Below are 25,452 nucleotides of genomic sequence, written 5' to 3'. Positions count from 1 at the left end.
CAGAATTCCAACGCTGCTTACAGGTACCGGGGAGGCAGGAGAAGGCAGACTAGGAGTGAGTTGCCTAAAGAAGAGCCATTCCCACTGCAAGGGCTCCAAGGGCTGAAGAAAGAAAGAGCTGAAGGAGAGTAATCTCACATCACAGATTTGCAGACTTATGAGGCTTTGTTTTCTGGCCCCAAAGCCCCAGTTTTCTTCGGTGAGACAGAGCAGCCTGAAATCGCCTCGGACTGCCATTCCCTCGTCTGTCCGAGAACCACTGCTGCCACCTCCTGTTCCTGCTCAGGAATGCTGCCGGAGGAAATCGGCCCACTAGGCTCTCTTCCTGCTGAAATAGCATTTATTCACCCTTTATTTAAGCACAGCACTTTCTAGAAACTGGTATTCTGACCTCAAATTTAATAAAACAGGTGACTTGCATCTCACATCAAGGCATTAACAGGGCACCAGGGAAAAGTTTACAACCCAGACTTAAAAACTGGACTTGTGGTTTTGTTTTTAAAAACAAAGTCATTTGTATCCTGCAGGTGTAATTAGGACAGCACTCATGAATATGGACCGAGAAGCCAAAGAATACTATGAAGTGATTATCCAAGCCAAGGACATGGGAGGGCAGCTTGGAGGATTAGCTGGGACCACAACGGTCAACATCACGCTCTCGGATGTCAATGATAACCCGCCCCGCTTTCCCCAGAGTGAGTACCTAAGCAGTGAGAGTACAGACCTCAGGCCAGAGGGACGCACCTGTGACAGAGGTGAACGACAAAGGCCAGTCTGAGTTCCTCTTTGAGTTCAACTATGCATGGATTCCTTCCCAACATTTATCATGCAATTCTCACATAACCATTTCCCTTGTAGGCCCCAACTCCCCATAGCACTCCACCAGTGTTTCTCACTTTTTTCACTATCACCTCCCTATGGAGCCTTTTTAGACCTTTTTTTCTTGATTGTCATGCCCTACTCTGCCACCTCATAAAATTAAATATTAAGGAATAAGGTTTTTTGGCTAGGGGTGAAATTTAGAGAGCCAGAAATCACTGTAACGTCTAAGATTTTTTTTCGTCTCTTTCCTAACATGAATCCTTTTTGCCCCCAAGGATGCAATACTGCCCTTGTTGAGAATGCATGGGGAGAAACTAAGCCAAAACTACAGGTGGACACAGTGACCCAACTGACCACCTTAACCAATCAATTCACAAGCAGGTACCGAGTGCCTGCTTTGCAAGGGCCCTGGGCATGAGGGGCACAAGATGCTTGAAACCCAGTCCCTCCCTCTGTGAAGCTTAAAATCCAAATGGGGAGAACATACTTGATACTCATCAAAAGTTGACCAAGAAGCAGTATTTGTGTGCCACTTGATTAGTGCAGAGTGAAGCCTTCACAATAAACTAAGATGAATGAAGGCTTCATAAAAGAATGAGGGTTCAACAGGGGATTGAAGAATAAAAAGGATTCAAATAGGAAGAAAGAAAACATTTCAGAAAGAGGAAGCCATTCATTCATTCAAAAAATACTTGTTTCAGGCAACATTCTAGGCATGGAATATAAAGACCTAGAAATAAAGTTGCAAATGTAATTTTGTCTTCAAAGATCCCTAAAATGGAGACCTGCTCTTTAGTGTTTCAGATGCATTATATTTCTAATGGAAGTCACTGCAAAGTTTTTGAGTAAGTGAGAGACATACAGGAAGGCTAATTTGATAACCATGTACAGAACTGGTTGGCAGGGGTGGAAACTAGAAGCAGGAGAGTCCATCAGGAGGCATTTAGAGTGGTCCAGATTTGAACTGATAAGGATGTAAGGAAATGGCAGAAGGAGTGGAGTTGGCCAATTAACAAAAGAGAGATTTCAGCCTCTTGATTTCTTGGCTAAAGGAACCAAAGCAGAGGGTGGAGTCAAAGATGACAATGATGTTTTAAGTCTGGGTAACAGGGAGAAGAATTGTACTACTGAGAGAAACAGAGGATGCATAATGGAACTAGTGGCAGGGAAGGAAGACGACAAATTCAGGTTTGAAAATAAAGTGACAGCGGGACAATCAGATTGAATGTCCTTAAGGAAGGGAGAATATACAACTATGACTGTGGAATAGAGCCCAGGAATGGAGATGTGAATTTGAGAAGCAGATGCCTAAAAGAGAGCAGCTGGAGAAGTGACAGCAGCAGACACAGTTCCAAGTGAGACTTAACCAGGGGAATCAGGTTCAACAAAACAACTAAACTAAAAACAGAGCCAAACTAGATCATCAGCTGAACAGATACATTTTGCATCAGCCAGATCATGTAAACCGTTTATTTTATCCATGTAAGTACAGGAAGAGAATTCAAATATTTTCATCCAACTGGTATACACAAAGTCCTCATGAAATTTCATGAAACTACAAGACAGGATAATAGATAAGCACTTCACAAGTGGCACAAATGAGTAGGTTACTAAGTTGATTGGGTCATTGTTACGGAGCAGTAATGTGTCATGGAACAGTTTATGACATGCCATGTGGATTGGTGTCTTAATTGCTTTGCTGACCCTGTGACTTCTATCTTTATTATTTCATGAATGGCTCACATGGCGCACACTGTAGACCACAGACTCTTGAACAGGCTTAAACTATCCTACTTCGCTTTTGTAATTTGACACTAGACAGTATCTCTGATAAAGGTAAAAAGGGAAGAAGAATGAAGTTATTACATAGCTCCTAAGTATGTAGATATGGATGTAACTGCAGGAAAGCTGTATCTCCCCACACATGGTAGCTTCACAGTAGCATAACACAATACAATGATAACTGGGATTTTAGATCTACCTTACAAGCCAACATCTTAACCCCATTCTAAAGCACACATTTTGAGTTGTCATCTTTTTTTTTTTTTTTGAAATAATGGAGAATCTAGAATAAACTGGAAGCATGGATATGCTGCACGGGAAACAAAATGGAAATGTATAAAAGTCATCTCTGTGTCTCCAAGCATTCTTCACACATTATCCCTGTTTCCTTTAAAAGTCATTATTTTTGGACTTTCAAATTTTTTTATCTCACCATTAAATGTTTCCTTTTCTATTTGCTAAAACTAAGTTTAAATGATCTCATTATTCCATAACGAACCTTGCATGAACTCTTCTGTATTATTAATCTGATTCTTCATTGTAGAAATCTCACTTTGCATCTTTTTTGCAAGTGCTATCGTACGTGATTATCAGATGCTGACAAAATGACACACCTACTATCTTATATTGAACAAGCTCAGTCACCTTTAAGTGAACCAAATATAATGGAATATCAAGACCTCAGGCTAATATATGTAGAAAGTGTAGGTATATGTCTGTTTAAACACATAGGCTTCCTGGAGAAAATTATAAGCAAATACATGTTTGCTCTTCCCAAACATGTTCTGTAATAGTAAAGTCTAATCCATCAACGATTTTGGAAGTAAAAAGATCATGGAATCCAAATGCCTGCCTATTTAGTGCAAGCTAACAATTTCCTGCTTATACTAGCAAAAAACAGTCATCGTTTCTTCTCCCATGCAAGGGAGGGTGCTGCGAGCCGCCTGGGTGCTGTCAGCCTCCCCTAATCTTTGTGAAACTCGAGCCTTCACATCCCAAGCTTCCCAGGTCCACATCCCCACAACTTGCAATACATATCAGAATAAGAGAGACCATGTACATACAGAAAAATTGTGTGATTTTATTATTTAGTCATTCACATTATGATTGACAAAATAATGAAAAATGGCAAACAGTTTAGTCCCAGAGAAGGTAAATTAATGAAAACACAACTCCATGGGGATGAAAATGAACTGAATTAGTGAATTCAGGATATCAAATTGAAAAGGAGAACATTACTGGCTTTGAGCTTCTTACTTTTGTGAGAGATCTGAGTGTATTCTATTCTGAAAAAGAGAAGAACAAAAAGCATCAGGGGTCTGTCCATAAAGAAGCTGCCAGTAGGTAGTCCCAGGTGCAAGGACGCATTGATGGATAACACATGAAGCTGGTGGAGCTCACTCTCCATGGCTGGTCCTCCTTTGTAGATATCACTGGTTAACCATTAAATCTGGGCAGGTGGTTGCAGACAGGGGCACTGAGCACACTGGCCAGCGCACGAAGGAAAACGTGGGCATTTGAAACGTGAAAAGAATAAATATATACTTTGGGACCACAATGTTTTTTCTATCTTTCTCAGAAGATATTAATTTTTGGAGAAATAGTTCATTAGGAAGGACTGTAAGACTGGAAAGCAAGGTACTTCCTACCACTCTGAAGGTAGATTCACTGAGATGAGAAATATTTGGGATTTTATCCTGTCCCATCCCTAGGATCATGATCAGGGTATTCTGGCTCCTCTTTACTGAACAGCCAGTACAAGCTATGACCCAATAATGTTTGCTCAGCTTCTCTGGATCTCAGTTTTGCATCTGTAAAACTTAAGTTTTAATTTTTGGACCAAGAAAAAGATGTTTTGCACGGTATGGCGGATATGATATGACACTGAGGAGGCGTTTTTTCGTAATGACAGATTACCAAAACTGCATGTTCTGACTCTTCTTCACAGAACATTATCAGATGAGTGTGTTGGAATCAGCTCCAGTTAGCTCTACTGTGGGGAGAGTGTTTGCCAAGGACTTGGATGAAGGAATCAATGCGGAGATGAAGTACACCATTGTGGATGGAGATGGAGCAGATGCCTTCGACATCAACACAGATCCCAATTTCCAAGTTGGCATCATAACTGTGAAGAAGGTAATCCACCTCCTTTCCCCAAATCACTTCAATGGAGGCTTGAATGTGTATGTGATATTAGTAAGGGCTGTTACAGTACTGATATGTAGTGCTTCAAATTCTCTGATAAACCCTCTTTCCTATTATTAAGAAAAAAATTCTTCCTCCTTTTACTTACAAGTAAACACTGGCTGTGTCATCATTGTACAGAAAGGATACGAAGTCGTGATAAAAATATATAAAAATGTCACTTCTCCTAGCTCACTAATCAACCACTTCAAAACAAAAACTGTTGTAGCTTAATTCCCTAATGATGTTAATGACTTAACCAATATTTGCACTTGTATAACCTCATTTTTACTATAGTATACCACAAAGCAAGCTATACTATTATTATTAATCAATAAATAACATACAGGGATTTTAATTTAAAGACCCATAGATATTAATTAGGCTTGGAAAGCTTTATCAAACATAGCTGCCGAGTGATGTTATCACTTGAAACTCCTTCATTTCATAATACATTAACAAATTTTCTAAATGTAAGCAATGGATTCTGTGGCATAAAGCACATACGGGCATACTGAGCTGAAAGATAAAACCTGAAAAAACTGAAGTTTTAACATCCTAATAAACACATCTAAGAAAACACATTAATTCAAAAATTTGTTGATTCAATCATCCTTCTCCTCTATTTTAAATAAGTTTTAAAGCCCAAGGTATCTTGAATTATTTATTCAACAAATACTTGTTGAGTGTCTATGTGTCAGGTACTGTGCTAGGCATTTAACGTAGAGACTAAATAAAACCACCAAAAACCTCTGTCCTCTCGAAGTTTACATTCTAGTGAGGGGAAGAAGACAATCAAAATAGCAAATAAGTCAATAAAGTAGTATATCAGAAGGTATTAAGTGCTCTGGAGGAGGGAATGTAAAGTGAGATCAGAAAAGCCAACTTTTGTGACTTCAAATTTAATTGGGTGGTTGGGATTGGCCTCACAGAGAAGTGACATTTATGCAAAGACTTCTCATGGGCAGAGTCACAGCACAGAACTGGGCAGGTTGACAATGTGCAACCCTGGGAGGTGTCCTGTAAGTGACTATCAGTGAGAATTGTAAATGGCAACTGTGCAGATGAGGAAATGGACATGGAGATATTGAGAAAAGTGTTCCAGGAAAAGGAACAGCCAGTACAAAGGCCATGAAGTGGGATGCTGCCTAGTTTGTTTCAAGAACAGGAAGGGGGTTTGTAAGGCTCGAGGGGAAGACTAGTAGGAGATGAAATCAGAAAAACAGCAAGGGGGCCAGACTGTGTAGAACCTTGTAGGCACATATAAGGACTTTGGGTTTTAATCTGAGTAAAGTGGAGAACTGGAGGATTTTAACAGATGTGTGACATCACTGGACTTTCATTACAAAATAATTACTCTGTAAGCTGTGTTGAGAAAAGACCATAAGAGGGCAAGGATGGCAACAGGGACACTAGCTGAAAGGTTATTGCAATAATCCAGGTAAGAGATGATGGTAGCTTAGTCTAGGGTATTAAGGTGGTGAGAACTGGTCAGATTGGAATATATTTTGAAAGTAGAACCAACACGATTTCCTAACAGACTGGATGAGGGTATGAAGAAAAAGAGGAGTCATCTGAGCAACAAAAACAGAGCTGCCATTAACTGAGATGGGGAAATAACTGGGGTTCAGTTTCCAGCACATTACGATTGCAACATCTATTAGACACCCAAGTGGAGATGTGTAGTAGCTGTTGACTATAAGAGTGTGGAATCTGGAGAAGAGTTCTCGGCTGGAACGATAAATATGAGAGTCATAAATGGTACTTAAAGCAAATAAAAAAGAATGCTTTTCTAAGGGACTGAGCACAGATGCAGAAGAGGACAGTAAGATGAGTCCTGTCACCCCAAAGTGATGAGGTCAGGGAGAGCAAGGAGACTGATGAGAGCCCAGGGAAGCAGGAGGAAAATCAGGAGAGTGTGCTGTCCTGAAGATATGAAGAAACTGCTTCCAAGAGAAGGGAATGACTGCCTGTGACAAATATTGCTTAAGTTTATATAAGAACACTGAAAATTCATCACAGGCTTTAGAAATATGGAGGTCACTGATGACCTTGACAAAAGCAACGAAGTCATAACTTAGAATGTGGCACAGTTAATGTGTTTAATAACAACTTTATTCTGTGTTGTTCCATACAGTAGAATTAACACTGTCTTAGAAGGGAAGAGTTCACGTTTGTCCCATATTTACTTAAGGTACAAATACAGCAAAAGAGCTGATATAGCCAGCATTCCTCCAATGAGAAATCTTTATAACCAGCATACAATGACCTCAATATAGTGCAAAATGTTGAGACTAACTTTGGAATCATCATATAAATCTGAATATAAATTAAATATTGCAGTTTCTTATTTATTTGCATTCTTTGAGAATTAATATTGCATGCTAGAATTATAAAAGGTGACAAGAAATAATAATACCAATTTGGTATATGACATAAGATTAAGAACATTCCCCTATTATGTGGCATGCCTCAAGTGAAAAATTAATAATACACTGCTTACCATGATTGGTAACTACAAACAAGGTAAAAGCTCAAAGTTTTGGATAATTATTATCTCTTTAATGCAAAAAGTATCTTTAAAAAAACAAAGCAATCAGAAAAAGAACTTTTGAGTGTCTTGATACATTTAAGATTTTACTTTATATCTTAATATATAAGATAATTCTAAATACTGACACAATAATATTAATTTATATTAAATTATTAGATTATATTTTAGACCTTATTGCAAGCCATTGATTTTAAAAATATGAACTATTACAATTTTGTGTATGATGAGATCAGTTCAGGGTGGTAGAGCAATAGACTGTATCTGAAAGAAACCTCAAAATGTCATTTCTCCAGCTTCCTTACCTGGAGAGCAGATTAAACCTCGTAAGACAGAACACTGTCTTTCACTGTCATTGCTAAAACTATATCCATGTTTAATCAAAACATACATCAATTTTACCAAGGTCATTTGTATTTCTCTTATGAACTTATGAGGTGCCAGAAAATTGAACTAAGGAAGAGGTCAGTAAGTTCAGTAGATGGACAAGTCAAATATAATAAATACTTTAGAGGCTATTGAGCACTCGATCTATGTTTGGAACAACATTCACTCAGTTGCTTGATCCACACCCATCTTCCTACTTTGTCGTTAATAATATCATGTAAAATTGAAACAAAAGTTCTGCTTTTGATTTATTTCCCTAAGGCCTATTATTTGTCTAAAAAGCACATACTTTTTCAAAAAGAGAAATTAAGTTGAATTGATAGAACTGGGTCTTCATAAAACCACACTGATTACTACCCAGTACCTTGTGTCTTTTTGGCTTTTAAGTAATCAATCAATTGATTTTCAGTCTTTTAATTAAAATGCTTGAAAGATAACTTGAAATATCTAATTTTCAGAATGTTCTTTATTCTATGTGAGCATGATCTTGTCTTCAGCATGTCTTCCATCTTTCAGAACACAATAAACAATCGTTTTGAGTCCACTCTCCTCTTAGGCAAGCCACAAAGCACAAAACTTCTGTATTTCATCAAACCTAAGGTGCCATGAATTGTAAATCTTACCACTGTTTTATATACCACTTAAAAAAAACTCTTGCCAACTTCAATGATATAATGCTTTCTCATTCCTTACTTTGTAGTAAGAGCTTTTGCAGACACAGACATATTTGCTTCACTGATATCAGATTTATTCCCTGCTGTTGTTTCCATGCCATTTTGCCTACACAACAACTTTTGTTTCAATGTTGAATCATAATGCAATCTTTCTGAAGACATTTTAGAAGGCAGTAACGTTCAACACATGTATTACCAACAGTGTGCAGAACTCAACTTAAGTACAACATGAAGGACTTTGACCAGGGTTGGCTAGCACCAACAGTGACAAGCACATCCTACCTCCTGCTGGCCTACAGCAATTGAAGAGATATCCCTATTTCCAAAACGTCAAAAGATGAAAAGATGTATACCTCTGCATATACTGAACCACTGAAATATGGTAACATAAAATCTGTGTATATCATCACTCACTCAACTAGTACACGGTAATTCTCACATTAAAAAACCTTTGCACTGTTCAACGTAACATTTTATTGCTGCCTTTTGGGTTCTGGGCCCTTGCTAGGCACTGGGGAATAAAATTCTAAGTCATAGTATTTGCCCTTTAGTATTGTGAAAGTGACCAACACAGAAAGAAATATTTATAATACAAAATAAGAAGAGCCACAATGGAAGTAAAACAAAGTACGATGGGAAAAGAAGGGGGAACAATTAATTCTGCTGAGGAAAGCTGCATTACTATTTTTTGCCACACTTTTCATTACTCAATTTTCAAGGATATAATGAGTTTTCATCTTTGTGTGCTCCAATTCTAGGAAACTTCTTGAATTTGGAACTTGAGTTCTGAGACATTACTATGCTTTGATTTACTATTATAAATATGGAAACTCACTGATGCTAAGGAAAAACAGGTAGAAAATTTTTTCAAGAGAGAAAAGTCAAACTCATATATCAATTGTAGTCAATTTAAAGCTTAGGATATTTAAGGCAATGTTTTCTTAAAATTTTAAATAATAAAATTATTTAACTGAGAGAATAATCTTAATATAAAAATCAATAACTAACTTATTTTAAAAGAAATTTTAACAATAATTAAAAAGTCTACTCTTTCAGCAGTTAGAAACATTGGATATCTGCATGCACACACACACAAAAAGGAACCTTGATTCATACCTCACAAAAATTAACTCAAATTAGATCATTTACCTAAATGTGAAAAACTAAAACTATAAAATTTCTAGAAGAAAACATGGGAGAAAAATCTTTGTGACCCTGATCAGGTGAAAATTTCTTAGATACAACACCAAAATCCCAAACCACAAAATAAAAAGTGATACATCAGATTTATCAAAGTTAAGAGTTCTTTCTCTTCACTGTTAAAAGAATGAAAAAACAAATCACAGATTGGGAGAAAAGATTTGCAAATAACCTGTCTGATAAAGGACTTGAATATAAAATATATAAAGAACTCTTCAAGAAAACATAAAGAAGATCAACATCAGTAGGCATTACGGAAATGCAAATCAAAACCATGATAAGATAGCATTTCACACCCAACAGGATGTGGAGCAACCAAAACTCACACGTTCCTGGTGTTTCTACAGTGGCTGCACCAATTCACATTTCCAACAGTGTAGGAGGGAGTTAGGAGTTCCCAGTGCAGGAGTTTCCTTTTCTCTACACCCTCTCCAGCATTTATTATTTCTAGACTTGTTTTTTTAGGGCACCTAAGTTTAATTGCTTTTAATTATATTTTTAGACCTTTTGATGATAGTCATTCTGACCAGTGTGAAGTGGTACCTCACTACAGTTTTGATTGGTATTTCCCTAAGAAGTAGCAATGTTGAGCATCTTTCATGTGCCTGCTGGCCATCTGGATGCCTTCTTTGGAGAAATGTCTACTTAGGTCTTTGGCCCATTTCTGATTAAGTTGTTTGTTTTTTGTTATTAATCTGTATGAGCTGTTTGTATATTTTGGAAACTAAGCCCTTGTAGATCACATCATTTGCAAATATCTTCTCCCAGTCCCTAGGTTATTTTTGTTTTGTTTATGGTTTCCATTCTGTGTGACTTTTTTTTTTATTATTGATGATATTTTGAGGTAAGTGTTGCTTAAAACTTTTATACATTTTTGTCAGTTTAAAAAAATGGATTATTTTTAAGAAACAGCATTCAAGTACACTTCCTGCCCTGAAGTGCTGTATTTATTTTGACATAAAACATTCTGAAGGTAAGAAGAGATCTAAAAAAGGAACTATCAAAAAAGTTACATTTTATGACATGGGATTTTATTAGACAAAGTTAAATTTATGTGGATGAGCCCTGAACGAGGTATTTAAAAACCTAGAGCAGCATTTCTACTCTGACACAGCGTAACCACGTCAGCTTAGTCTAGTCTTCCACCCTCTTGGTCTCAGTGTCTTTAACTGTGAAATGAGGCATTGGATTAGGTTTTTAAATATATTCATTGACAAATATACCAATGTATATATTTAAAAGAGATTGTCTCTGACAAACTAAATACATAAATACTGACCTGACTCAATGCCCTGAGAATCTCTGTGAGGTGCTTATTGATAGCTTCTTGGGGGAAAAATATCAGTATTTTTTTTTGTATTGTACTCAGTTATTTTTAAAGATGAAAACAGAAAAGCCTCAGCCTCAGTTGTATGGATATTCTGAAACAGAACTCAAACTCTCTCTTAATTATCATGGCATTTTTTCAAATGAACAAACATTTTTAAGATAAGGTGGCCACGCCAATTAAAGAGCAGACAAGTTAAAGTCAGCCTTGCCCAGGGTACAGTGGCTTTCTTACTCAGCAAACTGGCTTCCTTCACTATCTCTGAAGCATCTAGCATCCTCCTTATCTTCGTCACCCAAGTTGTTGGAACTGACATTAAGACCAAGAACGATGGAACAAAAGAAAAATTCCCCTTATTTTTCCTCTTGCCCCTTTTGCATAATTTTAACGCATTTGGGAATCTATCCATCAGCCATCAGTATTGACCATTCTTCAAAATTCTGACATATATGCTCCTAGCTAATCAATTTTCCTGTCATTACTTTTCAGCCTCTGAGTTTTGAAAGCAAGAAAAGCTACACCTTAAAAGTGGAGGGAGCCAATCCTCACCTAGAAATGCGTTTTCTGAACCTAGGCCCGTTTCAGGACACAACCACAGTGCACATCAGTGTGGAAGACGTGGATGAGCCCCCTGTGTTTGAACCTGGCTTTTATTTTGTGGAGGTACCTGAAGATGTGGCGATTGGAACAACCATACAGATCATTTCTGCCAAGGACCCAGATGTGACCAACAACTCAATCAGGTTTTCCCACACATTCCACCTTTTCCTTATGTCCTAGAATCTTCCCTTCCCTTGAATCTAGTTTTCTAGTACTTTTTCTCTCTGGTTCTTCCATCTCTGAAGATTCTTCTATTTCTTTAAATTCTTTCTGCTTAAATGATATAGCCTTTTCATGTTATTTAGAAGTATAATTATGTCTACAATTCCCAGTCAACTGGTTCAGCAATACATATACCCCTTAGTTCTCAATTGTGGCCTTACTGACATTTGAGGGTGGATAATTCTTTTCTGTGGGGCTGTCCTGTGCATTGGACGATATTTAGCAGCACCTCTGGCCTCTCCCCACTTAATGCTGGTAGCACCCCCTAAGTTGTAACAACATAAAACATCCCCAGATATTACCAAATACACAGACACATAGATGCCAAAACATTAAAAATTGTTGAATCGTAGTGGTAAATATAAAGGTTATCACTGCACATTCTTTTCATTTTTAAGAGCATTTGGCTTTTTACTTTTAAACAATGGAAAAAGAAACATATAAAACATATACAAACACATTATTTCTGTACAGACATAGAAACCACTACTGTTGTCAACAGTTTTGATCCCATACAGATTGGCTTTCTATTGCAAAGTGTGTTTTAAACTTAAAAATTCTAGGCTAGATGCTTCCCCCTCAAGAAGGGGGCGGACAGCTGCTCTTATAACCATAGCCATTTCCCACTGACTCTGGAACCAAAGCGCAAACAGCTGGTGGACAGGTTGACACCTCAGCCTTCCAGAGCAACTGCCAAGCCTCTGAAGCTTGACACAAAAGATCAGGATTCCAAGCCTGTTTGAAGCCATCTGTCACATTAATTGTTGAAAGCCACACAAATGGATGTGGGGCTAAGTGCAGATAGCACATTTAAAACACACCCTGACTTATCAAAGGCCTTTTCTGTCAGCTGGCTACTTCCCTCACCTGGTGCTATTTTGTATTTAATTAAAATGTGCTTTTGCAGTTTAATAAAGACGATTCTCTCCTGAGATTATGCTGGGGGAGATCTGCTTCCTCTAACCAATTAGCAAACATTTTACATTTTTAGACATTAAAATGGCTTAAATTATTTTGTCTGAATTCTAATGTTCATTCTTTAGAAGGCAACTAATCTTTATGAGTTATACCAACTTTACAGAAGTGATGTTTGAACCTTAAGCTTTTTAAATGTATAACAGGATGGGAAGAAGTTAGTGAAACCGTGTTATCCTCAAAACAACCACAACATAAATGAATCCAATTCTAGGTTTCTATTTTCAGGAACCAAGAAAATACACACACACACACACACACACACACACACACACACGGTCTTCTGATTAATCTAGTCATATCAGAGACAATACTATGGGGAAAACTTTAGAGAATAAAACTTTATGGAGGTAAAATGTTTGAAATAAAAAAAGCACAGCTTGAAAAAAATCAGATCCCATTTCTAAAAGGGTCAATCAAATGTCCAGTGGATACTTCCACCTCATCTTTCCAGATTCTAACTCTGGACTCCTACAAGATAAGCACTGAAAATATGGTTTTGTCAGGAGTCACACTACTAAGAAGCAAAAGAGACAGAAGGCAGTCAGGAAATTCACACACACACAAACACACACACAAACCTCTACCTAGAGCGGCTGTGCGTTATTCAGGACTAAAGTCATTATCTCAACGTATAACTAGAAAGGAAAGAGAAACATCAGCAGGCCTAGATCCACGGCTGGCATGGAGCAAAATGAGGCACACAAAAATGAGGGCATCCTGTCTGGCTAACAGGAAATGTTGCTTCAGATGATGAGCCATGGAAAACCACCAGTTGGCCGGCGTGGCAGGCAGTTAGCATCAGGGAGGTCCATCAGGAGTGCGTGTCAAGTCCAACAGATCCTGTCAGGAGGAAGCCAAGAGTGAACAGGCGGGAGAGACACAACAGGGTCCCCTGGGCTTATTCGAGGACGGGACTATCGTTCTTGAGAGAAAAACTGGCAAGGATAAGGCCACAGGCCTGGAGGTAACAAGACAGCACTCAGGCACAGGGTAAAGCAGACTCCACTCCTCAGAACACGAGGCAATTCTTCCTCTGCACTTCGGCTGCAAAGGAACAGAATTCATACTGCTAGATAAGGAGTCTCTGGCTCTTTGTACTGTCCCACAGGAATAACGAACGGTCCCTGAACCCAAGTAGAACATCGGGGGTCCTGGATTCTCAAAGGAAAGAGCACCTAAAAGTCAAGTCTCTGGCTATCAACTAACAAACCCATTTGGGAATTACTTTCCTACGTTATCATTTCCCGGATTGCTCATGTTATCCTTATTTTTCCTATGAAAGTTATTTTCTTTTAGAATAATTTGCATGTGTTATATGCCACTTAGCTATCTAATTTATCTTCTGCATTTTTATTACAAATAAATGAGGTTCATAATCCTAAAAAAAAAAAAAAGACGTATTAAATCACCCAAAAATCAGCATATCACCTGAAGTTAAAATGCTGTGGATAAAAGGTCATTTACCTTTTTAAAAAGATTATCAGGACTTTTATAATCTCACACCTAGAAAGTTTACGGTGTGTTCAGGTCATCATTTACTAGCAAAGCTGAAAACTAGGTCTCCAGATTTAGTTACATATACACGAAAAAACAATGTTTGGATCTCCTAAGTTCTTACTAAGTGCTCAAGGAATTTTCAGCAAGTAAGAAATTGAACTATTTGGCAAGTGAAACAGGATTCCACTGGTATGGAAACAGCCTGCCCTCCTGTGCCTTCCTAGAGTGTGTGTGTGGATTCAGGGAGCCTGTCCATGATTCTGTACTTTCAAAACACCCCTAAATTCAGAGATTGTCCTCAGCCAAGTCAGAAAGCGGGCAGCTCAAGGAGCACCAGCTACCACTCACCGAAGGCAGCTTTGTAAGTGCGTGTTGGCCCTACTCTGCCCACAGCAGGTGAGAATGTTACGGTTAGAGAAAGGAAAACCACCTCCACAGTTCACTAGTGTGTCCCAATTTCCTCATTTTCCATCTGCATCTACACCTTTAAATTTGTTCTCCTGCCTCCTGAAAATTGGCCCCATGTTCCATTCAAGAGTAATGAATGCTATTACTGCCTCAGTTCAGGCCCCGCCTGGGAAGCCTGGGAAAACGGAAAGGGATTCCACTTGATGAGGGAGGCAGGCTCGCAGCGCTTCCTCCCAGTGTGTCACCAGGCAGTCCTGTCATGGGTTCTGTCAGTTAGTTATTTCCATCACTCCGTCTCCCATACCATCTGTGACATTTGCTGTGGCACTGCAGGCTTGAATGCAGAAAGCCGCTTCATCATAGCTGTCTCTCCCCTCGGCATTATGCCTACAGCTTGGAGAGCTGCCCTCGGGGTTATGGCTCTGTGGGCTGAATGGCTGGCTTTTCTCAGTGTTTGGGGAGCTGAAGGAAAAGACTGTCATGAGCCAACCGGTATTTTTTTTTCTAAGATAAATTCAACTCTTAAAATAGCTGGTAAACTTTAAAACTAAATCACTAATGACACCTAGTAAAAAGAAAATCTCGTTAATTTTAAATGAGTTTTGTAGGCATGTGTTTATTCTTTATTAAATACTCAACTGCTTGCTATCATGACATAATCTATCTTCAAAAAGAGATAAGGTTTTGTTTCCTTAAGCAACCTCACACATTCCACATGCCTACATTTGATTCCCAGCCGTGCAACCTTGACGAGTGACTTAACCTTTCCACGCTTCAGTTTTCTCGCTTGTAAAATGGGGGTGATAACAGTACATACCTCACAGGGTTACTGTGAGGATTAAATGAACCAACATGTGTAAGATGTTTGGAGCAGTGCCTGGCTACAATAAGTGTCCGCTAAATAGGGTCAGAAGCAGAGAGGCATTACTTTACTTCTTTAAATTTCCCAACCCTTGGAGAGTTATAACTGAAATGATTCCAACTTCTCTAGCCTTTAGTGGTCACTTTCCTCTTTAATTCCTAATTCTCTCAACAGTCATCCTGAATCTTTGCAGGAAAAAATGCATACCTGAAACAAAACACTTCATTAAATAATACATATACACGTATATTCTATATATGTGTGTGTTTTACATACTGCAATAAAGTTTTACCATCAGTATGTATCCTTACTGCAAGTAATAGTCTGGCAAGCATATATTCTATTCCATTTTCTTTCTTCACTAGTCATAACCTACCATTATTGATTTCAGTCTGAAAAACTGCACTAAACTAAAGAAACTGCTTACTTCAATCAAAATGGCAGTATTTCCCAGTTTCAACAACTTTTAAGATACAACTTTAAATAGAATTTTGAACCCAATATATCATAGTAGTTTATATATATATATTATACACACACACATATATAATCACTTATATACAATTGTTTATACATAATTATATATGCAATATTTATATATAAACACATATGTGCTTTAAATTTTATTATTAGCTGTATAACTATGAAAGTGACTTAACTTCTCTTAGTTTCCTCTTCTGTTAATTGAGATAATACCTACATCCTAGAGATAAATGCCAAGTATTCAATAAATGGCAACAATCGTAACTACCAGCCATTACCAAGGACCACATAAGGTTCTCAAGGATGGTTCTCAATCATGGCTGCATAACAAAACCCCTTATGGAGGTTTTTAAACATACAGTTGCCTGAGCCTCCCTCCGCTTAGTGAATCTCCCAAGATGCGGACCAGGTAGGATAACTCAGGTGAGATAACACAAAGAGTCAGACTGACAAATCAGATTCAACAATAATTATTGATATTACCCAGTATCAAGGTAAATAAGGATTCAAAGGATATAGACAACAGCAAAATGTGAGCTAAGCATTCTTTCGTTAGAGAGGTCTGAAACCGTCAGGTGTAGGTGCCTGTAAAGATCCTCCTTCTTCCTGTATAAGGAGGCATGTTGGTCCACACTGAATATGAAAGGTGTAAGCATCAGACAAAGTGCATTGCCAGAACAGAGGGAGCCATTCTGGTTATGGAACACCTGCTTTTTGATATCCCATTAATTACACAGCTCACATGACATTTTCCAGCAAGCTGTGCCCCATAAATTCATAAATTCCAGGCTTATTTACATTGAGCAACCTAGACAGACCTAGTCCATCTTGCTAAAAATATTCCATAGATAAGGACACTCCACCTAGTGAATGCCAGTAGTGTGTTTGCCATCACGTTGGTCATTAGTATGTTTACAAAGGAACTAAATCAAATCTCTCCTCCTCAATAGGTGATATAAATTACAGGGACTGGAACCACGTAACTATACCTTTTCCAGTTCTGATTTAGCATTTCTGAACTTATTTGAATAAAATTTGTTTTGAGCAAAGATACACAGGGATTGACATTCAGAGTGTCCCAAGAGCCTTAGGGAAGTTTTACACTTTAAATAGCTGAAAGTGATTTTTAAATAGCTTAAAACTGCCCTAAGTCTTTGGCACCATGTTTTAACTCATTTTAGGAGTGAGAAATTAAAGCAGTAATATTTTGTTGGTTTTTTCAGCGGGGGCGGTGTTTGGGGACATGATAAAACAGTATCAGTCTTCCAAGTGCCCATAATTCAGAATTAGTCATGTTTCACGTGGTATACACCCAGTTCTCTCATGTAATATGCTGTAGTATGCTTATCCAAATAAAACGATGTGTTTGCACCTCTATTTTTACAGATATTCCATTGACAGAAGCAGTGACCCTGGAAGATTTTTCTATGTTGACATTACAACAGGTGCCCTAATGACTGCAAGACCCCTTGACCGGGAAGAGTTTTCCTGGCATAACATCACTGTCCTTGCTATGGAAATGAGTAAGTAACACAATAAACTGGTCTCCACATAGTGGCAAAATATAAGCATTACAGAATGCGGAAGTTTCTACAGCTTGTTGGAACAAGAATTATATTCTTTACGGGAAGAAATGGAAATCCTGTTTTACGCAAGTAAATAAAAGTATTTAGTTCAAATACTTATTGAAGATCTTCTCTATATCTAGTCCTGTGCTAGAGATAAAAACAAACAAGCAAAACATCCAAAAATGGCACAGAAAACAGCATCCTTAAGCCAAAGAGCTAGACTTCTCTATGCAGAAAAGGGATAATTCATGAGAAATATAAGAGGCTTTCAATCTTTAATAAGATTAGGAATGCACAAATAGTATAAAATATTATTACAGGATGAAAAGAAGCATTAAAACATAGCATTCTTATTACACACACACATATACACAAAAATGCATACGAGAATTTGATACACATACACACATACATCTTACAACAAAAGGCAGATTCATTAACTTAAAGTTAAAAATGTAATTTAAAACTAATAAAAAATAGATTAATGTATTTATTGTAAACATAACACAAATTAAGATTATATACTACTACATTCCATTTTTTTTCATGACACTTACTGATACAAAGGTTAAAGGAAAAGGCAATCCCTAATGTACTGGCAGACGTATGTACAGCCATTCAGGAGGCAAATGTGGTAATTAATCTTTTGCATTAAGATTCTCCAACATATCCGTATATTTTTTCTCAAGAATTCTACTTCTAATAATTGTCTTAAGGAAATAATCATAAATATTAACAAAGATTTATGTACCCAAATGTCTGCCACATTGTTATTTTAAAATATGGGAAAAGGGAGGAATTACCTAAATGTCTAATAATAGGAGTTTCCCAAATAAATTATTGTACAGCCATACAGTAAAATGGGAATATCATGTTGATATTAATACTCATGCTTTCAAAGCTTATTTCAGTGACACAGGATAATCTTGCCACAAAATATTACAGTTCTAAATCCAACTTTTGTATTTAGCTTAACTGCTGTGTGTGTGTGTTAGAGAGTTTGGACACCTGTAATATTACACTTATATAATGGATGTCTCTGGTGGTAGGACTTTGGATGATATTTTTTCTTATGTTTTTCTGGATTTCTCATTATCCCTTGTATAAACAAGTACCATCACAGTCATAATGAAAACAAATTAAGTATGTCAGCCCTTACGGTAACCAAGCAATAGAAGTATCTGGAGGGAAAACACAGTAGAGTACAGATATTCTTAAGAGAGGGAAAAAAAGAAAAAGAATGAACCAGAAGAATGAGGCATTCTGAGGTTTAATAAAATTATTTACTAAGCATAATTTCTGGGCCTTATTATTTCTATTTTGTCTTCTTGGGACGGTGGCCAAAACAGAATAAGACAGGAGGGGCACTACTGGGGCTGTGAAATTATCTTTGTGTGGTAATACCAAGCAAAAGACAGACCAAAAGAACACATTTCCCCATGAGTGACTATGAGTAACTTCTCCTGCCCGAGCCCAAGATACAGATTTGGTGTATGTTTGATCCTCTAATATCTCCTTAGTCCATAAGCAGAAATGAATGTGCAGTGTTATCTGCAATCCCATGAATAACATGAAACCTTCTAAAACACAGTAATTCAAAGAACTGATTACAGGTTGTTCCCGCTATCCGAAAGCAGAGCATACCTACGAAATGTTTTGTAAGCCAAAATGGTGAAAAGCAAAGAAGGAACTATCTTAGGACTCATCTGGCCAGTGGATGCACAAAATAAAAAGCACAGATGCTCAGACACAGTTCAAAGATACGGCAGCTTGATGCTGAGCGCAGTTCCTGGGGAAGGAGCTTGCGGACGCCACTCACAGCTCAGGGCGTAGGCTGCCTCTGTAACGGCTCACTGCTACACAAACGCTGAATGCTATTTTCGCTTTTCGCCTTTTCCCATAAAAGTGAAAATCCTCTTTGGATTTCTTTTGGTTAGCAAAAACAAGTACTAATGTGGGTCTTTCCTAAAAGCAAATGGTGTAAAGGGAACTTTGAAAAAGTAGGGGAAACCTGTATCACACAGGAATAAAGTCAAGCAATGCTACACAGTATGCATCTGATTAGAAATGGGCTGCTTCAAGCCCAGAATACAGAACTGATCTGCCTTTAATTCTAGAACCTGAAGAATGAGCCAAGTGAGATTCAAAACCTCTTTCTAAGGTCCAATTTGTGATAACTGCTCCCCGCAAGCCTCACCCCTCATCTCACCCTCCTGATACTACACACACTCTCCAACACACGCCTTGCTCTGCCCAAGCATGTGTTCCGACCACATTCTTAACAGGCAGCCCTGGCATCCTTGTGTTGCTATCTCCATGTACTTCAACCATTCCTTTAAAAACCAGGCTGAAAAGGTAAATACCTATTTCAACAGAAGAGCTGTTTTCTTGCAATAATGAACCCTCTTTACCTTGTTGTTGTTGTTTTGTTTTGTTTTGTTTGTGCTCTCTTTAGACAATCCTTCCCAGGTTGGAAGTGTTTCTGTCACAATCAAAGTCTTAGATGTGAATGACAATGCCCCAGAGTTCCCCCGATTCTATGAAGCTTTTGTCTGTGAGAACGCCAAAGCGGGACAGGTAAGGCTGCCTGTGAGGCGCACACCTTGGTTGGCCCCCAACATGTGGAAATGACTGTTACAGATAACAAAATTTGCCATCAAAGTACCTCAGACTCCAGAAACTAAGCTTACGAAACAGAGTTCCCAGCTTCTGTACATCACGTTGCAATGGTTTATTTGTTAAGGAAACTATTTGGAGCTTCCACTACATTTTATGATCTAAATGAGGTTGTGAATCAAGATGGCTTACCCATCTGTGAGTCAGGGCAGTCACCCACCTTGTAACTGAACTATATAGAACCAAATGTAGTAACATGTGCTCTGGATCCTGGAAATGAGGGACCATGAATATCAGAAGAAAGAAGACTCTTTTCCTCAGTTTAGCACTAATCTTTGGAAATACTTGCAGTCGGGAAAGTTTATTTTTTAGATCTTCCCACCTCCCTTTCTTAACTTCTGGCAACAAGTATCCTTGTTAGGAACTGCCTGCCCTATTCTCAGAACACTCTGTTACCTAGAACTACCTACTCTGAATCCTCCCTCAATTCAAACACTCATTTTCTTAGTACCACTCGTGTCAGATTTGAGAGGAAAAGCATCTGAAGGAACAAATTTCTACTTACTTGAAATAGCTTTAGTTCCATAATCTTCAGATGTATTTGCCTATTTTTTAAAGCCTGCTTTTAAACTTAAATGAGTATTTGGTTGATTAATTCCCAAGTAGTGTAACTGAAAACTGAAAAACATCCTAAGTGTGCTTGGAATGGCCGTGTGTTAGTGTGTGCATCAGCTGCTGCCCGCCCCACACCACCCTTCCATACCCCAGAGCACAGGCCATCTCCCCTCTTCCGCTCCTGCTTTTTAAAGACTCCTTCCTCTCTACCTATGACCCAACAGATTATGTAACAGTCCTACTAATTTATTTCCCCCAGAGCATATTTTATGGTCCCATGGATTGTGGCTGGGCGTGGTTCAGGTGCAAATGATAAGGACTCAGGTTTTGGGTTTCTCACTAGAATGCAGTTTCTGCTTTCACTTCTCACCCTCACCTCCCACATCCTTCAGCAGAGAGACTCTGTCTCTACAACCAAAACTTATATTCGCTTCCTGAACTCACCAAAGATTGACTCAACACATCTTAACCATTCTACTCAAAACAAAAAGTGACTCCCATCCCCCAGAGGGGAAAAAAGTGTTCTGCAGTGATTCTGATCTAAATGATTTCATCCATTGATTCTTGATACTCAGTGCAATGGTCTATAGCACACCTAAATTTTTTCAACAAGTCTGAGATAATTTCACTCCCATATCTACTGAAATTCTAGCCTAGAATGACCTGAAGTATTATGCAGCTAATAAAAGTTACAACGAAGACTTTCCAGTGTAAGAAATGATCTATGTTATTATAAGCAAAGAAAGGAGGTATAAAAACACATACATACTTGCAGTAATGTAAAAATATATCTGTATGGGAACAAAGATTGGGAGACAGGATGCAAAAATAGCCATGGTTACTGTGCTACAGGAGCTGAGATTTGAGTGAGGGGATTTGGGCCTTTATTTTAATAATTTTTGTATTTTAATATAACATATTATGTATATTACAGAAATACTACATATAAATTTTGTTTTATGTAAGACTGTTATGACAAATACATAATACTTTATATTATAATATAACAAGAGACTTATTTTTAATCTAGACTCTAAAGAGTAATCAGTAGCATGTAAATTAAACTCTCTCCCCCTTCAAAAATGAAACATTTCCTTTCTTAAAGGGCTTCAGACTAGAAGGATAGGTTTATAGCACATTACCACCTGTCTTGTTTGTGGAGCACACATCTTTTAAGGGTCTTTTATACAGTCCTTTGAAGCACAGTTTATCTGTGAATTCAAGTTCAGATCATGAGGCACAGGTCTGTCACAGTCTGTCATATTTGTCTTCTTTAGCCCAAGATACTGAAAATTCTCCTCTTTGATTTTGGCTCTGGGGCATGTTTTGAAGATTTGCAAAAGCACACAGCTCAGTAGACACGTCTGGTTTGTGAAGAATCAGGCCTCCTTGTGTTAGATCTGTCGGACATCATGGTCAGCTTTGCATCTGCTGAGCTTCGCGTGTGTGTTTTACTCTTAGCAAGCAGCCATGAAAGAAGCCCAGAAAGAAATCAGACCACATCCCTGGTGCCGGCTCAGGGCCGCATGACACTGCTGAGCAGAATCTTGCATGGCAAGTGGGGCTGAGGATGAATCGGACCTGCCGGGAGAGTGGAGGGCGGGAGAGCGGGCCCTGGTGCTCCTGACCTGGGCCCAGAGGCAGTCTCTTTGCTCACCGGTTCTTTACAGCCCTGTAACCAACCCCAGGTCCCCATCTTACCAATATACATATATACACTTCAAAGGTCAGATGACCTGAAATGACTTTCCAATTGCTGGCCAAGTTATACACAATCACCTGTTTATAACAGACATCAAGAAACACGTCTTCACACGAGTGGAGCTCTAGGCAAGATGGAATGTACAGGATTTGTCTCAGCAGGGACGGGACAGTGGGGTGACCCTCACGTGTGCACAGCACTGACACCAAGCCGGACTGTGGGGCAAATTTATCTTCAGCGCTCTCCTGATCCCTCTCCTTTATTACAAGTCCACTCCCCTGACCTTTAGATTCAACAGAGGCCAGCTGCCAGTTGGGTTCAGCAGGAGGCACATCCTGAGATGGAGTTCTGGGCTAAGATGTTTTTTAAGGGGCCAACACCAGTGGAAGGGAAGAGCTTCTGCAGGACTGGGCAAAAGGAGAAGTCCAGCTGCAGTGCAGATGCACTAACAGCCCTGGATGGCTCCACAGAATTCTAGAATCAGGGTTTCACTCAGTTGAGATGAGAGGGCCAGGCCTTTATGCTATCGCAGCAGCCACTGGATGTGGGAGGATGAGGAAGGACGAGGTGACTGTGGGTAGGTGGCTCTCAGCAATTGAGACAATCTCCAAAGAGACTGATAGCTGAAGGCATCAAGTGCTTCAGTGGGGAGATCTGAGCAACACCGTGTTCACCAGCAGGCCCCTTGCAGGAAGCTTCATCCTCTGTTACATAATCTTCAGCATCCGGTGAGGGAGCACAACCCCCCTTTACAGGTGAAGAAGGTCAGACTAAGCAAGCCCACCTTGGCCCTCCAGGCGACCTTCAACGTTCCATTTTCTACCCTGCTAGCAGGCAGCTTCTAACAGTAGAAGTGTCGCGCCTACAGAGCCAGGCCCAAGAAGGGTGGGGGGAGTATGCACTATTGGCTGGCAGGAGAGCAAACAGAAAGGAAGGAGACCATCCCTTCAACACCTTCTCTGTGCCCCCTCAAGTCTGTCTGCCAATGTTTCAACTGTGTATTTCACACTGCTTTCTTTAGCAACTTTTTCATCATGGTCTTCAAGGCCTTCATGATAACTTACTATTTTGAAAAGTGTTGTGGAAAAGGCAAAATTTTGGCCAAAGAGCTCAAGAGGAAGCCATCCCGCCTCTCACTATCCTCAGCCCCAAGCTTTGCTACTGGCTCTAGTCTGTTCTGTACATCCCACCCCGGGAGTCTTGTGTGCCTACCTGCCCTTCCTGCCAACAAAGAGTGACTTCCCTAGGACCCATCCTCTCCATTTGTTTTCCATTAATCTGACACAGTCAATGTTGTATCTGCTTCCTTCCTTCTAGGTATTGGTCATTTTTAAATAGGAGCCTCTCAAAAATAGCAATTTGACCATAAAATACTAACCCAAATGTGAGGAAAGGAAGGTGAAGTGAGAGGACAAAAAACAGAAACAAGCAAGACCTTGTGGCACCGCAGTTCTTTTACTCAAAGTCTTTGTTTAGACTGCCTAAAAATGGCTAGCCTTGGGGAGAGAATAGTACGTTATGTCGACACCTAACATCTAAGGTGTTTAGGTAACATCTACCCTGTGCCTGTTAACATATTCAGGCCCAACAATAAACCAAAATTCAGTTCTGAGCTGTGTGATGGCACAGTGACTGTCCAGGGAAGCTTCAGGATGTCCTTCTAGTTAGGTAAAACAATCTGCTACTGGATTTCAGGGTGTGGGGTCTCATCTGCCCTTGAAACTTTTCTTGTTGACTCTGACTCCCCTGATTCATGCCCTCCCCTAGCTGGTCCAGACAGTGAGTGCAGTGGACCAAGACGATCCCCACGGCGGCCAGCACTTCTACTACAGCCTGGCTCCTGAGGCTGCTAACAACCCCAACTTCACCGTAAGGGACAACCAAGGTAATCAGTGGGCCACCGATGTTCTCTACAGCTTGGGCTGGACACTGTGGGTTACTATTAACCATGCAAACTGTGTCAGAGGTCACCTGCTCTTTAATAGCAGCGAAGACATTAATGCTAATTTATATGGCCTTTTAAAGTTTTGTTTCAGAACATCGAAGACAAAGAACGTCCTCTGCTGATTCTGAATCTTTCATTCATTCAGTCAGTTCATAGGAGTTTGAGCACTGGCTCTCCCTTCACCCCGGAGAGCAGCCATGTTTGTATGTTTCTTAACTGTGGGAATAATCCTAAGAAAGGTGACAGAGAGGACTACATAAAGAGAGAAACCTGAGGGAATGTTCCTAAGCAAGGATCAAAGCAGGAAACTGGGGAAAGCTCCCAGAACAAAAGGGAGACAGAGGCTAAGTAACAGAGAGCAAAAGGCAAATCCACAAACACAGTGAGTAAGTAGTTCCAGCACCAAAACAATTTTATTACTTCGGAACGATTCAGAAACAGCCAGGTGGGGTTCCTTATTCCAGAAAGTGCTTCCCACTACAGCCCTGCTGAAATGAAATCCTGGACCCCTCTTCTCCCAAAGCATTCAGATCAGCTAAGGAGTTCACAGACCTCACACACTCTTCACTGGGCACAGATGGAAAAAGGAGGGGCTTTTGTTCTCTGGCCAGAGGATTTTCAGAGGAAGGTCAGAGCAAGTGAAAAAATACTTTAAAGCTATCAAATGAACCCTTCTGTTGCTAATTCTGCCCCCAAATAGCTTCTGACCTTGGGAGGGAGGGGATCACCTCCCTGAGTAGCAGTAGCCTCATTTTTATTCCAATTCTAAAATACTACCACTTTATAACAATCTAAACAAAGGGCAACAAAGAGTCATGATTTAGGTATACCCAGTCTTAGTCTCAATCATCAACTGTTTGAAACTTAAAGTATTAACTCCGCTCCACATGACATTCTGCTGTTAAAACTAGGGAATATCAAACCTGGTTTCTTCTAAATGGGAAGCATTCTTCCAAATCATCTCTTTAAACTTCTACATCAAATCATCAGATCACTGTGCTAATTCTGAAAGGAAGAGTAATATAAATT

General features: G+C 39.2%; 1 protein-coding gene across 1 annotated transcript in view; it reads left to right on the top strand.

Annotated features, from left to right (window-relative positions):
- The window catches only part of CDH20 (cadherin 20), a 178,167-nt gene that overhangs the window by 144,013 nt on the left and 8,702 nt on the right, over positions 1 to 25,452 (top strand). The window contains exons 5-10 of the mRNA XM_015240503.2: positions 528 to 695; positions 4,553 to 4,740; positions 11,417 to 11,670; positions 17,364 to 17,500; positions 20,001 to 20,122; positions 24,246 to 24,363. Coding sequence (XP_015095989.1) covers positions 528 to 695; positions 4,553 to 4,740; positions 11,417 to 11,670; positions 17,364 to 17,500; positions 20,001 to 20,122; positions 24,246 to 24,363 — 987 coding nt within the window. The remainder of the gene's footprint in view (positions 1 to 527; positions 696 to 4,552; positions 4,741 to 11,416; positions 11,671 to 17,363; positions 17,501 to 20,000; positions 20,123 to 24,245; positions 24,364 to 25,452) is intronic.

Source organism: Vicugna pacos, chromosome 30 (assembly GCF_048564905.1).
Source record: "Vicugna pacos chromosome 30, VicPac4, whole genome shotgun sequence".
Lineage (NCBI taxonomy): Eukaryota > Metazoa > Chordata > Mammalia > Artiodactyla > Camelidae > Vicugna > Vicugna pacos.
The sequence above is the reverse complement of the archived record's forward strand: the minus strand, read 5'-3'. Positions and strand labels throughout refer to the sequence as shown.